This window comes from Garra rufa, chromosome 1 (genome assembly GCF_049309525.1).
Source record: "Garra rufa chromosome 1, GarRuf1.0, whole genome shotgun sequence".
Lineage (NCBI taxonomy): Eukaryota > Metazoa > Chordata > Actinopteri > Cypriniformes > Cyprinidae > Garra > Garra rufa.
In genome coordinates, this window is record NC_133361.1 from 85,660,029 (window position 1) to 85,676,940 (window position 16,912).

At 37.5% G+C, this 16,912-nt stretch overlaps 1 protein-coding gene across 1 annotated transcript; it reads left to right on the top strand.

Moving 5' to 3' along the window:
* The first annotated feature begins 969 nt into the window (after positions 1-969).
* Positions 970-11,348, top strand: LOC141325957 (uncharacterized). Its single transcript, XM_073834677.1, has 2 exons — positions 970-1,209; positions 9,443-11,348. Exons 1-2 carry the CDS (start codon positions 1,038-1,040, stop codon positions 10,576-10,578), a joined length of 1,308 nt encoding a protein of 435 aa, XP_073690778.1. The 5' UTR covers positions 970-1,037; the 3' UTR covers positions 10,579-11,348.
* The last annotated feature ends 5,564 nt before the right edge of the window (positions 11,349-16,912 follow it).

A 16,912-nucleotide genomic window follows, 5' to 3' on the forward strand; every position in this document is an offset into this window, starting at 1 on the left:
ATTTGGACCAAAATTATATTTAATATTCAACAAATAATTATATTTTGCAGTAATTATTACTTAGACGTGTCTATTTTAAACAAGTATTTGCTTATTTCTGTGGTTCCTTTAATCTTCAAGGAACTATAAAGTTGTGTTGGGCAAATTAGTCTTTTCTAAATCACCATATTTCTAAACATTTTCAGTTAGGTTTTAAGTCTATTTAGCATTGAGTATGCTTAGCTGAGTGATAAATAATCTTTTAGTTGCAATCGAGTCTGAGCTCAGTGAGCTGTACACTTATTAATTTCTAAGAAGACATCGAGTCAGACTTCAGTGAGAGAGATAAGTGTATGAATCGGACTTTTATTTTGCTCTGGTGGTGTGACGTCATTAAGATTCGCCACTCTCCTCATCTGTTGCGATTCACCTGAAGAAAGGTTCGTGGTTTTAAAGCTTTTAAATAAATGAATTAAAGCGTTTTTTACAAGTTACGTAAAATAAATGCATAATTCTTAAATATAACATTGTAATGCTTTATTTAGTGTTAGTTAAAGCGTTAGCCATTAGTAACAGAGAAGATGCGTCTCATTTCTCTCTCTATATCATGAATCAATCGTGTGATGATAAGAAGTGATGAGAGAAACTGAGAATCCGAATCATTTGAATCAAATCATTGTGAAATGATTCAGTGATTCGATTCAGCGGCACGCGGACCACAAACGACAACAAACACAAACAAGTGAATCACAACCGAGAATGATTTCATGAAAGTGTAATATATTAGATATGATGTACAAATAATTCAACACCAAATGTAAGTTAAAACTAGCCTACCTAAATATGAACGATATGTTTAACTTGTGTATAGTTATTATCAAATCTCTTACTGTAGCTCTCACTCTGACAACTGAACTAATTAAGACGCACCCAGAGTGTTTAGTTTGCATTTATTTTATCTTTAATTATTCTCATCTTAAACAGGACAAAGTGTTCAAACACACAGAAAAACTCCTGGAGAAACATCAGAGATCCATGTGACACTATAGTATTTAAAGATGGTGTTTATTAAAGAGGAGAGTGAAGACATGGAGATTGAAGAAACATTCAGAGTCAAACATGAAGATACTGAGGAACAAACAAAGACGGTGTTTATTAAAGAGGAGATTGAAGACTTGAAGACTGAAGAAGCATTCAGAGTCAAACATGAAGATACTGAGGAACAAACAGGTTGGTTTTTATTCTGAAAGCTGAATTCACTTCAGAAAGGAATGTTATTTATGAACAATGTCACAGGAGTGTAGAAATGTTAAGGCATTTGACAGAAGTGTTGAGATCACATGACAAATACTAACCCTGCCTTCAATATCCTGCGTTCACACTGAACATTTGTTATTATGAGATCATGCATTTATGTTGTAACAATAATATGGAAATAAGCCTTAAACATTTTTCAGTAATATTAAACCCAATATCTGCTATAATATTAAAACCATTGATAGCACTTTGGCTAATTATGCAAAAGTATCTAAGAAAATTATTTGCACAAACTTTGAAATGTAAGTGATCACATTTGGCTACTGCATGCTGACTACATTTGGTCATTTAAAGTATTTGGTAAGCAAATAAAACAGACAGTGGACACTGAAGCTACATCTAAATTAATCCGGATACAAATGAAAAGGTGTTTTTGTTGTAAAAATTTTCTCCATCCACTCTAACGTTTTCAAGCATTTTCCAAAAGTTTCTCGTCCACACTTGAACGTAAGAAAGTGTTAAATTTGCCTTTCTGTGTATGCGTGAAACCTCATAAAAGCTCACTGAGACTATACAAACGGAACAGATGATCCTTTTTCATACAATTTCCTCTAGTCAGAGGAAATAAAGAATAATTCAAATAATATTAATATAATGAAGTAAATAAATTGATGACCACGCTTCAAGTGCATCAGAGAGGAGCAGTAGGGCATATTTATAAAGAAGGTGCTGTATTTCACCATAAAATAAATAAACTTATTCTTAAAGCTAAAATCATGATTTTATGTGTATATTCCCAAATATACTTTCATAGTTTTTTTTAATCATACTTATTCTTTATATAAAAACAACTTTAAATTACATCCATCAATTTAATGTGATGAATACCACAGATATGGCTATTTATGTTAGAACTGATGAAATTGTAGAGAGAATATTGCTTGTAAATAAATTACTTGAACAACAAATTATTTATTTTTTCTTACATAAAACTTGTTACTTTTTTCTACAAATGAATGATTGATTTAGCTGTCTAAAGGACAAGTGCATATCAAGGCGTACTGTAATCTTTATAAACTATAATGTAAGTGTATTTTTTTATTATAGCAGTAAATGTGAATCAATTGTAAGCTGATTTATACAGTCCTAATTATTAGCTTAAATAAGTAAATGTCTGTTCCTCTTCCCAGTTAAAATGTAGGCTGGTTTCTATTATTTCTTTTTTGATAGAAGATACAGCTGTCATAAAACCACAGGCTCAATCTGGTTAAAACGTTTCAACCAGATTGAGCCTGCGTCTCTTTAGTTTTTAGGAGACATTATTGGTAAGATGAAACCATCTTCTTACTGTATGGACATTGTCCCTTCACACTTGTTAAAGTGTTTTTGAAACCATTGGACCCAATATTTAGAGAATTATAAATAGCAGTCTTAGGGATGGGGCCGATCCGATCCAGTATCGGTATCGGGTTCCGATACCAGCTTAATTAATGGATCGGAAATTTCCGATCCAACCTAGAGAAATTTCCGATCCAGAGTTATGTCTACGTACAGTGCTGTCTGCTGAAATGACTTCACAAGTGATCCCGGGCTAGGTGACGTGTCTGTGCTCCAATGAGACACTGAGAGAGATGAGATGCCTCCTTTCAGGAAATCTTCAGTTTGCAGGTAGCAGTTTAGCATTGAGCGTCATACATGTCCGCTGTGTGGAAATACTTTACGGTCGGAAACGCCGCAAAGACAGCAACGTGCGATGTTTGCAAAGCCGTTGTTCCGAGAGGTGGCACCTCGTGGATTTATTTAGTAGATTAACTGTTAAATATTACCCATCATAGAGTAAAAGTTTATAATTTGTAGACTTCGTGCGTGTTATTTTCTGTTTTTAACGTTGCCGCACACACCTGAAGCGAGCACGCGCACAGAGAGAGAGAGAGAGAGAGAGAGAGAGAGAGACGTGATTCAAACTGCGCGATTCACAGACTGATTACTCTTTAACGTCTCTTGAACAGAAACATTCATACAAAGTTATGTTTAAATACCCGTTGTTTTATTCTGGTAACACCGTCAGTTATGTCTTCAGTGAACCGAAACAGCTGAGAAGGAGATGCGTGCCAGTATTACGTGCGTTAGGCCTTAAAGAGACAGCATCCTATAAATACCTGCAGTGAGAAGCACTAGTTATTTATCAATGAATTATTACATTTCTGCACCTGAATACTAGTATTATTGATTTTATTAGTAACTTTATGTTGTATTCATCTACACTTGTCATTTGTGTTAGTGTTCTTGTTTTGTTACTTATTATATTAGTTCAGCTAGTTTTTGCTGTGGATTAGAAGTACATAAAGTAAGCATTCAGTAATTAATAAACAACAAACTTTTTTTGTTTTGTTTGTTTTTTGCTGATCCGAAAAGTGCACTTATTGCACTTTTATTCAAAATGTTTAACATTTGAAAACCTTATTTTGTTGCTGCTGCACAAGCAATAATTTACTGAATTTATGTTGATCAGATGCACATTGTTCTATTTATAGTGTGAATATTTATTTTTTATTTCAAATATTTGAAAACCTTTATGTTTTATGCAACAAGAGTGTATATTGCACTAGTATCTAGTAACCCTGTCTTGAAATTTAAATAAATATCAATTTAAACCCTTAAAGTTGCATATTTGTTTTCAGGATGGGATTTCTGCCATTTTCTAACCTCATACTTACCTCAAGTTGCTTTTTGGGAGATACTTAGACTTGCTTGTAGAGAAGTTTGTTACAGCCTCATAAAATCAACAATAATGATAATAGTCATGATATAAAAGCAAATAGAGCTCTGGTATCGGAATAGTATCGGTATCGGCAGATATCCAAATTCAGGTATCGGAATCGGATCGGAAGTGAAAAAATGTGGATCGGTGCATCCCTAAGCAGTCTTACCTCAGGTGTTGCACCACAGAATTTTGAACATGCAATAGTGGAACCATTGATTAAAAAGGCAAATTTGAACCTGTATCAAAACTGCCATTTCTTCCCAAAGTGTTAGAAAAGGTTGTATTAATACAACTGCTGTCTTTTCTAGATTTACATGGCGTTCAGGAAGTGCTCCAGTCATGTTTTAAATCCCATCATAGCGCTGAAACGGCACTTGTAAAAGTTTTTAATGACCAGTTATTAGCTAATGACTTTGGTAATTATGCTTTCCTCTTGCTTTTAGATCTTACAGCGGTACATGTAAAAAATGTGGGTGTTATTATGGAGTGAAAACTGGAAAAAAAAGGTTAATTCGGTAATTAAAGCTAGTTGTTTCCAGTTGAGGCAATTATCCAAAGTGGAGTCTTTTCTATCTTTTAGTGACTTTGAAAGAGTTATACATATGTTTAGGTATTAACCAGGCTTCTCTCACACATTTGTAGTTGGTACAGAATGCTGCTGCTGGTATGTTGACAGGAACACAAACGAGAACATATTACACCAATTCTGGCACCTCTCCATTGGCTTCCTGTTCATTTTATAATGGATTTTAATCGATTTTGGTTTTAGTGTTTAAATCACTAAATGGACTAGCATATTCTGACTTAATACAGCTATACACTCCAACAAGAGCACTTAGATCCACTGAGCCTTTACTTTTGGTTGTTCCTGCCATAAGGTTAAAAACCGGGGGACCTAGTCTTAAAACTCATCTTTACTTGTTGGCTTTCAACACAGTATGAGAGTTAAGTTTTTATGATTGTGTTGGACTCTTGTCTGTTTTACAGTGGTGTGAAAAAGTGTTGGCCCCCTTCCTGATTTTTAATATTCCAGATCATCAAACAAATTTAAATATTAATCAAAGATAACACAAGATGCAGTTTTTAAACGGTTTCTTTTAATGAAGGGAAAATAAAATCCAATCCCAAATGTCCCTGTGTGAAAAAGTGTTAAAACATAACAGTGTTTTATCACACCTGATAGGGCTGGGCGATATGAAGAAAAAAATATATCTCGATATCTTTACTGGATAAATAACCCCCAAAAACTACTGAAAAAACAAATATGCCAAATTCCAAAGTCTTTTTTATTGAAACTCAGAGGTAGGCAGTTCAGAACAAAGTGCTTCTGCGAATTTTCTTTTAAAAATCCCTGTATACATATTAGAGCTACACAGTTTACTTCACCATTTTACAAATAAAGCCTAATCTAATCAAATCAAACCATATTACATAGGAAAGGTCTAAGGCTCCTAAAAAGATATTTAACATTTTGTTGTGTTACAAATTATGTAGAGTGCACCTTAAAAATATACTTCATAACAGAAGTTCTGACATTTTTCACAGACACCCTTGTTACCTTTTTTCTCTATTACACTTTAGAAATGATAGGCTATATCAGATGAAAACTTAAAATATCAAAATTCATAATTTGAAAGCCATTTTAAAATCAGACATAGCATTAACATGGACAATGTACATCAAAATCATATTACAAAATGTTTGAATTATAAAGATTTAAGTTTCAATTCTTCATTTTCACGTCTGTTCAAAAATGGGAGTAACAGATAAGGGGTTAATGGATCGTCATGGTCCATAAATCTGGCATGATCAAAGTACTACTCTTTCAATATTCAAAGTGCAAATAGAGACCGACTTTTTCAAGCATTTAATGTAGCCTAATTTGCGCGTATTGGGGAGTCGCTCTCTAAACGCGGGGTATTAAATTTGCTTTTGAATGTGCGTACACGTGCGGGTTTGACGCCTTAAAACCAAAGTATCTCCATGTAATGGAGCCGGTTGTCCTTTTTTTGCGACGAGTTCTGTAGCCTCGGGGGAGGTTGCAGAGACTCATGTTGAATGAGAAGACAGGCGAGGGGAGGGGGAACAAAAGCAAAGAGACGGGGGCGAGAACAACACAGAGAAGGAAAACAATCTTAGAGGTGAAAATTAAATATAAACATTATATCAAACATTATGTCAATTCATATCGAGTTTAAAAAATATCTCGATATATTTTAAATAGGGGTGGGACGATACAGGTAACTCACGATTCAATTCTGTGGCGATATGTGGCCCACGATATCGATAATATCGCGATTCACGATATCTACGATATTCAATATATTGGAAGAAATTTCATCAACGATATATCACGGTATATGTGACTGAAAAAGAAAAAAATACCCATAATAAGGAAATCTTATGCATTTATTAATGCCAACATTTCCAACACTGTGCAAAGAAATATGCATTTGCATAATAACTCACTGCCTCCTGGTCTTAAATGTAAACACTGTACAGCTAGACAGATAAAAGTGCCTGAACATTAAAAAACAACATGAACATTAACTAACATGTGTAAACCATGATACTGAAACGTCAGTAGTAAGTTACTGTAAAGTGCTTTATGTTAACCTGGACAGTGGTGTCATCAATGCATATTCTTCTTGAGGAACACTAACGCCTGTTTCACACATACTCCGTCTGCAGTGTGTATGCAGTCCGTGTGCGTTACGTATGCGATGCAGAAGCAGCACGGACTCATTTTGCTTTCACACAGGACACGTTTGCAGTCCGTTCCTGATCCGCGGCTGTTTACCACAAACACACCATTTATCCGTTATTTTGATTTCAAATACAAACGTGCTTTTTCAGCATTGTGATACTCTTTTATCACAGTACACTAATACAATTCTAGATATATTCACGTTTAAACTCAACGTATAATAAACAACGTATTATTCAATGCACTTGCACAGCAACCGCGTGCAGTGTGAACGCTCTAATCCGTTAACATGGGTGCGGAAAAAAATACTCAACGCATAAGCACTGCAGACGGAGTATGTGTGAAACAGGCGTAACTGATCAGCATGCTCAACTAGCGGCTGCGTCTTTGATTTGTTTTTCGTTATCTTCTGCAATTCTTCTCACTTCTCTTTTTTTCTGCGCTTCTTCTCTGATGTTGTAAGATAACTTGTGTTCTTCACTGGCCGCTGCTTCCGCCACTTTACGCCTATTTACTCGAACAGCGCCCCCCGCAAACAGAATGGTAGATATTGGGTAGTGACAGTGACACTGACGACGGGTAAATTAATCATTTGTGTTGTAATAAAATATCGATATTGGCCGTTAGTGTATCGATTATTTATTGCGACAGAGAGCACAACAATATATTGCAATATCGATTTTTTTTCCCACCCCTAATTTTAAATATCGAGATATCGCCCACCCCTAACACCTGAGTTAAGTTTCTCTAGCCTTACTCAGGTCTGATTACTGCCACACCTGTTGGCAATCAAGAAATCATAAATAGGACCTGCCTGAGTGAAGTAGACCAAAAGGTCCTCAAAAGCTACAACAACATCTAAAGAGCCTGCAAAACTTCATGAAAGAGACTGGGCAAAAATGGCCTGCATGGCAGAGGTCCAAGACAAAAACTGCTGCTGAGCAAAAAGAACATAAAGGCTCGTCTCAGTTTTTAAAACACATCTTGATGATCCCCAAGACTTTTGGGAAAATACTCTGAGGGACTGACAAGACAAAAGTTGAACATTTTGGAAGGTGTGTGTCCCATTACATCTGGCTTAAAATTACACAGCATTTAAAAAAAAAAAAAGAACATCATACCAACAGTAAAATATGGTGGCGGTAGTGTGATGGTCTGGGTCTGTTTTTCTGTTTCTGGACCTGGAAAACTTGCTGTGATCAATGGAACAATGAATTCTGCTGACTATCAAAAAATCCTGAAGGACAATGTCCAGCCATCTGTTCGTGACCTCAAGCTGAAGCGAACTTGGGTTCTGCAGCGGGACAATGATCCAAAACACAACAGCAAATCCACCTCTAAATGGCTGAAGAAAAACAAAATGAACACTTTGGAGTGGCCTAGTCAAAGTCCTGAACTGAATCTTATTGAGATGCTGTGGCATGACCTTAAAAAGGTGGTTCATGCTCAAACCCTCCAATGTGGCTGAATTACTACAATTCTGCCAAGATGAGTGGGCCAAAATTCCTGCACACCGCTGGAACCGCACATTGCAAGTTATCGCACACACTTGATTGGAGTTGTTGCTGCTAAGGGTGGCCCAACCAGTTATTAAGTTTAGGGGGCAAACACTTTTTCACACAGGGCCATATGTGTTTGGATCTCCCTACATAATATAAAAACGTCATTTAAAAACTGTATGTTGTGTTTACTTGGGTTATCTTTGATTAATATTTACATTTGTTTGATGATCCGAAACATTAAAGTGTGACACATGCAAAAAAAAATAAAAAATCAGGAAGGGGCCCAACACTTTTCCACACCACTGTATGTGTTTATTGTTTTAAATTTAGTATGCTTGTACATCACTTTAGTAAACACTTGTTGTTTTTAAAAGTAATTTAAATTAGATAAATAAACTTGGACATTGACCTAACAGGTCAGTGTAACAGCCCGTTTCTTGATTGGCTAACATAATTGCCCCTTTAATAAAACCTCAGAAAGAATTGTGATGAATTTTTCATCTTTTTTTCCTCGTCTCTCTCTAAATTTGTTGCATTTTATTGCCTAGGAGACAAAAATGGTACAGAAACATTGATATCAGTCTGTATATATATATATATATATATAGAGAGAGAGAGAGAGAGAGAGAGAGAGATCCTAACCTTTTTTGGAAGACTTAAAGCTCTTAATTTTAATGAAACTTCAAAAGGCTATCTATTGAATAAATATGAGCGCTGCACGTTTCAAAGGCATTTGCTGCGCTGCTTTGTTTACCATTCTGACAGTGCCTCCTGCTGGAAGAGAAAAACGTAGACTTGTAAATGTGAACTGATGGATAATGTGTTATAAAATGTAAACAATTTTAACAAAGGCAGTAAAATATATGTATATGTTATTACTATATAATACTTGATTGATAATAATTGTTTAAATTAATATAACTGATTTATTCTTTGAAACTTTAATATTAATTTATTTAATTGCAATGCCTTGATTTTAGTCAAATTGGTACAGTCATAGCCATAAATGCAATGGTGCTAATAATTGGAATAATTCTTTCGGTGTTTCGGTTTTCGGTTTCGGCTAAGAATTTTCATTTCGGTGCATCCCTAGTACCGGCTGAGCAGGATCAGGTTTGGACACCATGGTATAGGATCTAGCATACACGCATTACAAATCTACATGTTTTGATGTTAATTGTTTTGTGCCATTTAGACTTGGGTTAACTTTTATTCCTTTTTTTTCCACCTTAGACCTAACAGAGCTGAAAGAGGAGAGAGAAGATCTGAATGAAACCGAAGAGAAAGATCATTTTGAGAATATTTATGATTTCGTATCTGGAGAAAAATCTTTTTGTTCTTTACAGTCTGAAAAGACTTCTAAACAAAAAAGAGCTCAAACTACAAACCTTGAAGTCCACCAGAAAATTCACACTACAGAGAACCCTTTTACCTGCCAACAGTGTGGAAAGAGTTTCCCTCTAAAAGGAAGCCTTAACAGACACATGATAATTCACACTAGAGAGAAGCCTTACACATGCAAACAGTGTGGAAAGAGTTTCACTCTAAAAGGAAGCCTTAACAGACACATAAGACTTCACACTGGAGAGAAGCCTTACTCATGCAAACAGTGCGGCAAGAGTTTTGCTCGAAGTGGAAACCTTAAAGTCCACCAGAAAATTCACACTACGGAGAACCCTTTTACCTGCCAACAGTGTGGAAAGAATTTCACTCGAAAAGTACACCTTGACACACACATGAGATTTCACACTGGAAAGAAGCCTCACAAATGCCAACAGTGTGGAAAGAGTTTCACTCTAAAAGGATGCTTTAACAGACACATGAGAATTCACACTGGAGAGAAGCCTTACAGATGCCAACAGTGTGGAAGGAGTTTTGCTCGAAATGGAAACCTTAAAGTCCACCGGAAAATTCACACTACGGAGAACCCTTTTACCTGCCAACAATGTGGAAAGAATTTCACACGAAAAGTACACCTTGACACACACATGAGAATTCACACTGGAGAGAAGCCTTACACCTGCAAACAGTGTGGAAAGAGTTTCAATCAAAGTGGAAACCTTGAAGTCCACCAGAAAATTCACACCATGGAGAGCCCTTTCACCTGCCAATGGTGTGGAAAGAGTTTTAATCAAAAAGGAAATCTTAACATTCACATGAGAGTCCACACTGGAGAGAAGCCTTACACATGCAAACAGTGTGGAAAGAGTTTCAATGAAAAAGGAGCCCTTAACAAGCACATGTTAGTTCATACTGGAGAGAGGCCTCACACATGCAAACAGTGTGGAAACTGTTTCAGTCAAAAAGGAAGCCTTGACAGGCACATGAAAATTCATAATAGAGATAAGCCTAACATCCCCTTAGTGTAGAAAGAGTTTCAAACTAAATGTATAAAATGGAACATTCTAGTTATGTTTCTCATTATGTTTTGTCCATTGTACACTTTAATCTCAGTCCAATATTACAATATAGCTAGTTGACTCGGTTATGCATAAAAGCGCAAGGAATAATTTGGATTATGGACAATGTGTTCGCTCTGTCTACAATGTAAACTTCACATTTGTGTATCATGAATTGAAAAGAGATCTCACAGAAAGTGCAGTTTTTTGGTTGAAGCACAATAAAGGACATTGTTAGCATTTTTAAAATCACCCGTTTCGGGTTAGAACTACAACCCTTGTTCCCTGAGAAAGGGAAGGAAACATGAGGACATACAGAGACAGGCTCCTTCTTCCGTCATCTCCACCTTGGACTCTGTTCGTCATCCTCCTCCCAGATGTCCATTCTTATCCTTCTGTTGTTCCATTAGTGCAATGATGCGCCTTCCAGAAGGGGGACGATATGCCAGAAATATAGACCAGGGCCCATAATTACAAAACATTTCATCTTACCACTAAGAGTTCTCCTAAATAGCAGTTAAAGTTTTTAGCTAAGAGTTTTCTCTTAAAACCTATTAACAAAGCTGCTGAGACAAACTTTTACTCAGCAGTAGAGAGAAGTCTTAAGCTAAGAGTAAGGGGCGGGGTTGACCTCGTTACTATGGATGATGTCAGCCTGCTCACTAACCATGCATACAGTGATTGGCTGATAGGGAAGGGGGTCTCTGTCAGACATTTATTCATAGAAATATTGTTGTAAATGTGGCCATATTCAAATAAAGAATTTAAAATACAGGGCAAGTGTCATTTACTAAACAAGTGTTCAAATGATTGACAGCCTTTTATAACAATCAATTAGCTGATATGCATGTAAATGTAACCCCTCACACCCAAGTCCTACCACACCCGCTCCAAGCAGGTCTCGAACCCGGGTCTCCAGCACGTGAGGCGGATGCACTAACAAGGAGGCTAAACGCTACAACCTCTTGGGTCTGTCGCTATACATAAACAGACTTTTTTAAAGCGTTTTTTATGCTTTTAATGACACACAATAGCAGAGAACTGACACAAAATCATTGGGTGAAGGGAAGGGGGCGGGAGCAGCAAAACATTTCGAAACTGGAATCGAACTTGGGGCGCTTTGAGCAGAGTTACGCTATATATTGACGCACTAACCGCTGGGCTATTGGTGCTGACGTAAAAGTTTTTGTTTTTTCTATTCATGATAGCTGTTACTTCTTGCCCATCGTATGAAAATTTGGAGCTGGGATAACCTCCAAGACTAAAAAAAAAAAAGTTGTGTAGGAATATGCGTGCATATACAGGAAGAGTGTTTCTAAATAGTTTAAGTTCCGAGGCAGATCGCCAGCAACAGCAATATTAGGAAGGTTAGGATTTGATCTTGTGATTTAAGCCTGATTTAGACTGATTTATACTCGACGCGTTCTTCTGCACCGCAAGCCTGTGCTGCCTGCGCACGCACATCACCAAATTCTAGGCCTCTGTTCCTAAAAGATCTTAAGGATAAAAGTAGCCTATCTCATAACTTAGCGATTTAAGAGAAAATCTTAAAAGTAATGTTTAAAACAATCCTAAATTTAGGACTCCTAATTTTTGCTCTAAGAGTATTTGACAAAGCGTTTTAGCACTAAAACTAGCTCCTAAATATGCAAAATGTTAGGAGCAGTGGAGAGGACTCCTAAATCACTAAGTTCAAGTCCTAAAACTATCCTATAATGGCTGTTGCCGGCTGTCTGCCTCGGAACATTTTAGAAGCATTGGATGATAATGAGCTTTTCAGAAGATGTGGTCTTAAGGTATTATGACTATTGCAGAATTGCAACAAATAGAAACAACCCAATTACGCCACAGATCAAGGTTCTGACAATACTCGAATGGCAGCTCCTTATGAATGCAATAAATATTTTAATGAGGCAAAGGATTTCAATCTGCAATAGCATGACAAGGTTATATGAAAACATTATCGGCAACTTGAAAGTAATGTCCGTTTAGCTGTAGCTGTTGTTTATCACTTAAATCTCTGCCTTAATTTGCCTGACTTTGCAAAGAATACCAGCACTTTTCACAATAATCTTTGCTTCTGGACAAAAGTGGGAAAGCTGCATTTATTTGCACACATATATTTTTCCACACATCTTTTTTAGTTTTTGAGGTTATCCCAACTCCAAATTGTCCCTTATATCATTGTTTTCATGAACAAATTGCACACCGCCACACGAAATGGGTGATTTCACAAACCCAAGCGACGCGTATAAATCAGTCTTTACGTTGCACAGATTTAGGAGCTAGTTTTAGCGCTAAAATGCTTTGTGAAATACTCTTAGAGCAAAAATATAGGAGTCCTAAATTTAGGACTGACACGCCCATTATTTTTAAGATTTTCGCCTAAATCATCAAGTTAGGAGCTACTTTTAGCCTTAAGATGTTTTTTTGTAAATACGGGCCCTGGACTCAAAACATTATAGCGACTGTATTTAGGACAATTACATCTTAAGTAAACTTTCTGTATTTGACTATTCAGGTGAGGTGCAGATTTCTTTCACTACATATATTCGGCAAGACATAAATATAACGTTACCGCCTAGCCGCAGCTAACAGTATTAGCTTATACGAACAAAACACAGTAACACACACTGGTAGGATACTAAGATATGTAACGTAGACTATGTACACTTTTCGTCTTTTATCGCACGCCAATGACCACTCCTCCGTTGTTGAAAGCCTGACAAGCATGTTTGTGTGAACATTCTCTGGGAGAATACTATTACACAGTAACACGTTGACTGATGTCTTTTGGACCAATAGTTTTTGAGAAAAGTGGGGAAAAGCACCTCCTTCGCACGTGTACGGAAGATGATAAGCATTAACGATGTTCCGTACAGGCTTACAATGGTGTTCCGTACAGAGGGCGTATCTTGAAAAAATGGACATTCAACAGATCAACAGTGTGCCATTTATTTGTTTTTACTGAAGAAAACAACATTTAAATTAATAAGGAAGGTGAGTACCCTTTTATTTGTTTAAAAGTCAAGTTATTTGCTACTTAAATAAGCTTGAGGACCACGCGAGCTAGGCCTGATCGTGTCGCAATATTATGGCATAAATGAACAGGATACAGGTGTGTGCGTGTTTGTGTGTGTGTGTGTGTGTGTGTTTACAACTATGAACATTTAACACCAAACTGACAATAGTATAACTGCAAATAACATTCATTTTCAGTGTGCACTATGTACGTGTGTGTGTGTGTGTGTGTGTGTGTGTGTGTGTGTGTGTGTGTGTCTTACACTTTGAAAACCCCTGACTTATTGCATTGATGATATGCTGAGAGGCCCTTTTGGACACATGTAGTTGTGTCTGCAGAGACAAAAACAAGGCTGCAAGTTTGTGTTCAAGTGACTGCAGGGTTCAAATCAGGAGTATGCTCTTCTACTTCTTCCTGTGAAATTGGCACACATCCTATGGAAGGAGCTGGACTCGCATCATTGTAACTGTTCTCAGCACAAACTGATGTCCTAAAGTTATTAAGCCCATGGGATTTGTGCTTCCGGTTCTTATGAGCTGTGAATATGCGGTTACTGTTGCTAATAAATTACAATTTGAAAATGGACAATGAACCCTTTCATGGTTTTTAAGATGTCTTCTTAAGTGCTGAAGAAATGCAGATTGAGAGCAGATGTCCTTAAAATCACAGTTGTCGCAAGAAAATGTGGTGTTCTACTTATAACCAGTCTTAGGATGTACCTTCCACAGATGTGTCTTTAAAGCCCCTATTGTTTTGAAAATACAGACACATTCTGGATGTTAACAGGAAAAGGAAGTTGCATTAACTGACCAATGGCAAGATCTGTAGTGCTTGAAGAGGACGTCTTGGTGAAGAGAAGAAAACTTGCAAAAACGGCACTGCATGGATTTTTTGCACTGAAAACCTGCAAAATATAAAAACGACAAAAACCCTATGCATAAAATATTACAAGGGACATAACTTTTTTTTTTTTTTTTTTTTACATTACACTTTCAAGACTCTAGACTCCCTTTTTTTTTTAAACTAGAAGCACAGTAGCTTATATAAATTACCCTTAAAGGGCTAATTCAGTTCCAGAACAAACATTTATAAATTATGTACTCACCCCCCCTGTCATCTAAGATGTCTTTCTTTCTTCAGTCGTAAAGAAAGTATGTTTTTTTAGAAAAACATTTTATTATTTTTCTCCATAATATAGGATATCTATTAAACTTCCAAAATACAGTTTAAATACAGCATAAAGACACTTCTTCCTCTGCTGGGATTTTCCAATGGTTTTGAAGTATGCACTGAAACTGCAATTTTGAAGTTCAAACTTGTAGGCAGCATAGAAGTCCACAATATGGAAAAAATTCCTAAAATGTTTTCCTCAAAAGAAAAAAAAAATCTTTACCACTGAAGAAGACATTAACATTTTGGATGACAACCGGGCGAGTACATTATCTGTACATTTTTGTTTTGGAAGTGAACGATTTCTTTGACATGCTAAGACATTTCTCAATACACATCTCTGTACTTGTGTTCTTGTAAAATGTCATCAGTCACTGCCTGAATACTGTTCAAATAGGTTGTTTGCAATCATTTGATTCTGATGACGTGCGAAATGCAGCTGGAGGAAAGGAAAGTTACTTTTCTCTATCGGAATCACTAGCAAAAACTCAAATGTTTTGAGCCGTTTATAAAAAAAAATTGGTCAAACCGGGACTTTTTGTATTGCGTATGAAAATATCATTAAAAAAGGAAAACGCAAGAAATTGGCTGAAAATTGGCTTGTAAAACCACGTCTGCGGTCAGGACGAGAGTCAGATAATGCTTGTGTGTGTGTGCAAATGGTTAATAACAGATATAATAATATTAAGATATAAAGAAATATATAAATAGATCCAGGGTGAGACTGAGAATTCACTAAATGCCACACGTAGACACGATGTACATAAGACATTATATTTGCAGTTGATTACAATGGAATCTTGTGAGACTGCGATACATTGAAGTGACAGGGACTATGGAAGCAATATGTGATCGCTTTACGTGCTGCTAACAGGACCAATAACCAAAAACCACGTACAGCAATAGTTTTCCGGAGTGACATATATCCTGGATCCTTCATATAAATTTAGGACTCCCTTTCAAAATAGTTTGTTTGCAATCAGGCTTGGTTCCCTGGCATATATTCACCGGCGCAATGACATATGTTGTGATTTTCTGTGTTTACCTTTCTTATTCTCACTCTTCAGGCTCACACACGAGCTGGGCTCTCCCCTTCCCGAGGGAAGGGTCCCTAATGAGCGCGCCCTCGGCTGAATGGGCGTTCCTCCCTGGCCTTCAGGGTTAGGAGTCTGTCCTCATAAGTTCCTGCTCCAGGGGATTTATGTCTGTTGAGACAGGAACATAAGTCCACCTAGACTGGGGTCTGTCGATCCCCCTGTTAGCCTGAGGGCAGGGTCGATTCAACTGAGGTAGTACTACATTATGTACTATGTTATTTAGAGTACCGTTTCTCGCTGACAGAGCCAGGGACCCCTCAGAGGCTTCCTGAGTCAAGTATGATTGCTCCCCTTTGAGAAAGGGTTCCACTTAAGAGCACTGCTCCTGGCAGGAGGAGTAAGCTCCCCTTCTGAAGAAGGGTGAAATCCGAGCGCTGCCTCCTGGCAGGCGGGTTTTCCTCTCTGTTAATCAGGGTTAGGAGCCTGTCTGCCCCTGACTTCCGGGTCGAGTGTCACCTCCCCTTCAGGCTTCATGACTAACTAGGAGTTCTCCCTTGAAATGACTTTTGCTGCTCCACTTTCTGCAGAAAGGGTACTACTAGAGCACCACCTTCTGGCGGGTGTTGGCATTTCTCCCTGTTGCTCAGGGTTCTGTAGCCTACCCTTAACGTGCTAGAAGCGAAGGCTCCTACGATTGAAGCCTCTTCAGGCTGTTGGCAGCTCACCTGTTCAAGGTTCCCTCAAAGCAGCGCCACTACCACATGGTTCATTTTTCTCCCTTGACTAAAGGAAGAAATAACCACTATCTTTTCTCAAGGTCCTGATTTGAGCACGTTCGCTACCCTTCGCAAGGGTCCCGTTTTAGAGCACAGCTCCTAGTGGGATGAGTATCCTCCCCCTTCTAATGAAGGTCAATTCCTGAGCACCACCTTCTCCTAGTAAGCATCCATGTAGACTGGCTTCAGTATGCTACCCTTCACACTAAGGGTCCCTTCAGAGTTTAGCATTTTTAAGGACTGATGTTCCTCCCTGCAAGTCGGGGTTAGGGGTCTGTCCGCTGTATGCGTCCACTATC

Bases quoted from the DNA above. Each gene is read 5' to 3' on its own strand.
- LOC141325957 (XM_073834677.1), top strand. From the start codon at position 1,038: ATGGTGTTTATTAAAGAGGAGAGTGAAGACATGGAGATTGAAGAAACA. The intron at 1,210-9,442 runs GTTGGTTTTTAT...TTTCCACCTTAG, and splicing joins AGATACTGAGGAACAAACAG to ACCTAACAGAGCTGAAAGAG.